This window comes from Triticum aestivum, unplaced genomic scaffold (assembly GCF_018294505.1).
Source record: "Triticum aestivum cultivar Chinese Spring unplaced genomic scaffold, IWGSC CS RefSeq v2.1 scaffold171623, whole genome shotgun sequence".
Taxonomy (NCBI): Eukaryota; Viridiplantae; Streptophyta; class Magnoliopsida; order Poales; family Poaceae; genus Triticum; species Triticum aestivum.
Genome location: NW_025226214.1, coordinates 1 through 5,020, shown reverse-complemented (window position 1 = coordinate 5,020; position 5,020 = coordinate 1). Strand labels below are relative to the sequence as shown.

Genomic DNA, 5,020 nt, shown 5'->3' with positions numbered 1-5,020 from the left:
CCTCTTGGCCGCTAGACCGCCCTGTGGTGGCCGCGCGACGATGTGTGGATGGGTCGGCTCTGGGTGGGCGCCTTGGTCTCCTCAGGCAGGCGTGCATGGTGGCGGAGATGGTCTTGGTGGATGTTGGCTGGTGGTGGATGGTCTCGGGCTTCGCCCAGGTCGGCCATGGTGAGCGGAATGGTTGGAGCTTGCTCTGATCTATGCACTGGTCTAGCAAGACAAGGAAGTGCCTTAGTTGCCCTGTTCCTGTCTGACTTGGTGGTGGCAGATTTGGCAGATGGAGCTACAAGATGCAACTCCTCCTGGTGTGGTGCTTAACCTGCTTGAGCAGCTCCCGTGGCTTTGGGTTCGAAGATCTTGGGTTGAGAGAAATCCGTCCTTCGTGATGGCCGAGCTTGACAACGGCAACCCCCAAGTGCGTGTCCCCTCCTTGAAGGTGTTGTTTTGGCCCGGATGACTCCCTTCCTTCTGCTTGGGGGAAACCCTTGCTCTGGCATCCGGATCGGACCACGGCGGCATCATGGTGTCGTTCCCTTCTTGAGGCGTCGTCTTGCTTGGTCGAGAAGTCTTGATGGTGCCGCTTGAGTACGTGTTGGCTACTACTCTGGGAGTGGGCATCTAGGGTTCAATGTACACCATCGTCGGCGCTCTCTCGACGACGCCTTCTCTAGGTCCTCCAAGGCCCTGCCATATACTTGCCGACTTCCTCTTGGCACAATGGGTGGGTACGTTGGTCTGGGTTGTCCTTGAGTCTTGATCATGTTGTGTAGCTCTCCGGCATTGGTTGTGACGCGGCATGGTTGCTCTGTTACTTACCCCATTGTCATTGGCATGATTGGTCTAGCTGTAGCATGTTTTGTAGTACTTGTGGTTGTTGTGCGTGGTGGGTGTGGCAGCTAATCATCGCGATTAGCGTTGTAATGGCCGAAAAGCGTGGTTCCGTCAAGTGTGGTTCCGCGTCTTCTTAGTACAATGATATGCATGCTTATGTGCATTATCGAGAAAACTATTTTATTTGAGGGGTGTAAAGTTTCATCAAGAAAAATTGAGAGAGTAAAGTTTCGTCAAATAATACGATGATTTGAAGCCTACGCAAAAAGACAAGACCATTCAAAAAATTCCGAAAATAATAAACCTTAGTGAGAAATTTGAAAAATAGGAAGGACGCTAGGAATAACAACGTCCAAGGCTGGACGCCAGTACCAACAACGTCCAGGTTGGACGCTTTTATAAACTTCGCCAACCGTTTGATTTGACCAGATCCTGACTGGCTACCTCCGGCATTGAACTTCTACCCTCGGCCACCTCTGCACGGCCAAAGGTAGACTCCGCCACATCTAGCCCACTGAAAATGCAGCTTTAGCAACACACCATCCTCCTTTCTCCATTGAAGCGGCGTGCTGGCCGAGGGTGCCGCCCGTGTGGCATCACTGGTGTCCACGCCTGTTCAATGCCGGCGACGCATTACTATATGGGACGGAACAAATATCTACCATGCCGTTCAATGCCATGTCAGTCCGTATGCTACCATGAAGCAGGCTCACCGGTCGAGAAACCGACTTCTGCGTCGCACATTGACGCACCCATACACATTGCTTCACCGGAATCCGCTATTTAAAGAGGGCCACACCCAGACGCCTTGCCGCACCTGAATTTGATATTTTAAGGCGTCGCTTTTGAAGAATTTGAACTTTGGTGTATTGTCTTGGTGGTGGTTCGTGCTACAGTTACTAAGAATTGGTCACTCCAGCGGGATCTTTTGGTTTTTCTTCCTTTTCTTTTTGTTTATGGGTCATGTGCATCCGTAATGTCTTTAGGACATTTTGTTGTTGCAGAGGCTAGGTGTAATCTATTCCCTTTGTCGTAGTTTGGTGATATTATATATTTCCTTTGTCGAAAAAAATCTATTAGACAAAATACTCTCAGTTAAATAAGAGCACTTGATAAGTTGATCCCACCTTGCGTACTCCCACCTTTGCCTCCTCCCCAAGAAAATCATAGGGTTCCTTTGCCTGCCGCCGGCGCCGCCGCTGATCCGCCTCATCTCCGGTGGCCTTAGGGCATGGCAGCACGATGGATCCCGGGCCTTGCTGGTGGGAGGGCTCCGTTTTAGATGTTTTTCAAGTTTTGTTAGGGTTTGCGTTCTGCTCAGGAAGACGAGACGGCGACGGCTACCTGAAGATGGAATAAGGTCTTCTCCATCGTCTAGCCACCGTTCCGGCGGTGTGTCTACCATCGTCGGTTGGCGTGTGGAGGTGTGTCTCCGGCAGATCCATCCTTCGTGGATTTATTCAGATTTGGTCGTAGTTCGTCTACGTTTGTGTTTCTTCAGGATGAATCCTTCCGATCTATACCACTCTTCATCGGTGGCGGTTGTTGTTCAGCTGCGCTGGTCCTATGGGGCCTCAACACGATGACTTCCCGATTGTCTACTACAACAAGTTTTGCCCGCCTCCAGCGAGGGAGGGGCGATGACAGCGGCGCGCCTTCGGCTCACTTCAGTACTTGTAGTTGACGTTAAGTGGTCGATGGACCTGAATATAATTTTTATTATTTTTGGTGTCCGTTGTATTGCCATGATTGAAGATGATAGATTAGAAGTTTTGTTGCAAAAACATAAAAAATAAAAGAGCACCTGACCGAACCACACAATGGATACTGTTTATAATAGTGTGCAGCTGTGGACATCATTCGTAATGACGTTCAGAATGGACGCAGCTGTCCATAGCGTCCTTCCTATTTACTACCTCCGTCCCGGTGTATAAGTCATTCGCGTAGTTCTAGGTCGATAATTTAACTATCTAAATATGTATTATATGTGACAAAAAATATATATTTAGAAACTACATCCGTGTGGAAATCTAGTGGTATACTTTTCATGACATATAACGCATATTTAATTCCTCAAATCGATGACCTAGAACTACGCGAATGACTTATACACCCGGACGGAGGGAGTATCAAATTTCGGCCTAACTATTATCAGTTTTGGAATTGCTGCATTACTAGTTACTACTAATAAAACCCCCGGCAAAACCATGGCCCAAAAACAACAAAGGAAGACGTGTTTTTAAACAAGTATCTCCCTTCTTTCTGTATATCACGTATTAAAAAAATATTTCAAAATTCATACACAAACTACACATTTCTATGTGTACGTACACTTTTTCTAGAATTTTTTGAAGGTGTACAAAATCAAGTTTCAGATTTAAAAAAAAAGGGCTCCAAAGGAGCTCGGGACATCAAACGCATTGTATAATTGTGCGAATTAATGCCCCCCCCCCCTCCGGTATTTCGCAAAAAAAAAATTTAAAAATTTAATGCCCCCATACAATGTGGAAACCTGTGCACATCGCTGCTAGTATATAAATAGGCCAGCGCCATGCCTATTGCAGCATACATCTAAGTAGTTGCATATCTCACACTACTCATAACAATGTCGATTTCGTTCTCGCAAGAGCTGCTCATCCCCACCGTACTCGTGCTTCTTGTTTCCCTGTCCTTGTACTTCAGGTCTAGTAATAGATCAAAGAATCCATCGGTGCTCCCAATCGACTGGCCAATAGTGCACATGTTGCCGGCATTCATTGCCAACCTCCATAACTTGTGTGACTATTGTGCTGCGAGCCTCGCCGAATCAGGCCACAACTTCAGGATACATCTTCCCCAAGCGCACATGTTCCTCACTTGCGACCCTGTGAACATCCGGCACATCTTCACGACGAACCACACAAACTTCCCAAAGGGTGTGGAGTTCGCAGCCATCTTCGACATCATGGCTGGAAGCTTCTTCACCATTGATGGTGAGCCGTATCACCGGCAGCGCGTGAAATTTCATAGCGTGCTCGGCAACCCACGGTTGGTTGCCAGTATGGTAGCTTGCTGCCGCGACAAGATGGAGAATGGCCTCCTCCCATTGTTCACCCAAATGGCGAGCACCGGCACTCCATTCGACATGCAAGAAGTGGTTTCGAGGTTTATGTTTGACCTGGCTGCCACATCACTCTTTGGTGTGGACACTAGCCTCTTATCCTTGGACATGCCTCCCATGGACGTTGCGATTGCGATGGACACGGTAATGGAGGTAGCCCTTTTCCGGCACATCCTGCCGGCCTCTTGCTGGAAGGCTATGAGGTGGCTAAACATCGGCCCAGAGAGAAAGCTCGATGCGGCACACACGGTGCTACGAGGGTTTGTCACAGATATGATCAAGAAGAAGATTAACAGAGGCTGTATTGGTAATGAAGAGGAGCAAGAAAGTGCAGATATTCTATCTTCCTACATCAACGATCCAGACTATGCCGATGTTGAATTGCTCCATGCGATGCTCCTCGCTTTTATGCTCGCTGGGAAGGACACAATTGGCGTGACCTTGATATGGACCTTCTACAAGCTCGCCCAGAATCCTAAGATTGTGTCAATCATCCGCAGTGAACTCTCACCCATTGCATTACACAAAATAGACACGGGTACGGGCGCCATGGTAATCTTTGACCCAGAGGAGACAAAATCCATTGTCTACTTGAGAGCTGTCTTGTATGAGACTCTCAGATTGTACCCACCGGCCCCTTTCGAGCGCAAGACAATGGTTGCTGATAATATCATGCCGAGTGGTCATGAGGTGCACGCCGGCGAAACCATCCTTATTTCACTCCACTCCATGGGGAGGATGGAGGACATATGGGGCAAGGATTGTCACGACTACAACCCGCATAGGTGGCTCTTGGAGGGTAGCAACAAGTTGAGGTATGAACCATCTCACAAGTTTTTGTCCTTCAACTCGGGTCCAAGGATTTGCCCTGGGAAGGAAATCGCTGTTATCCAAATGAGAACCATCGTTGCCACGGTGGTATGGAACTTTGACTTGGAGGTGGTGAAAGGACAGAGTATCGAGCCGAAGTTGTCTTGTACACTACAGATGAAAAATGGGCTCATAGTGAAGCTGAAGAAGCGTGAAATACGTGAAATATAACACAAGACTCTTTATCTTTAAGCGCATTGATTTTATACAACAAGGTGT

General features: G+C 48.0%; 1 protein-coding gene across 1 annotated transcript; it reads left to right on the top strand.

The window, feature by feature from the left end:
• Nucleotides 1–3,414: 3,414 nt before the first annotated feature.
• LOC123172524 (noroxomaritidine synthase 2-like) lies at nt 3,415–5,014 on the top strand. The gene has a single exon (XM_044589480.1). The coding sequence runs from the start codon at nt 3,437–3,439 to the stop codon at nt 4,970–4,972; it is 1,536 nt and encodes a 511-aa protein (XP_044445415.1). The 5' UTR covers nt 3,415–3,436; the 3' UTR covers nt 4,973–5,014.
• The last annotated feature ends 6 nt before the right edge of the window (nt 5,015–5,020 follow it).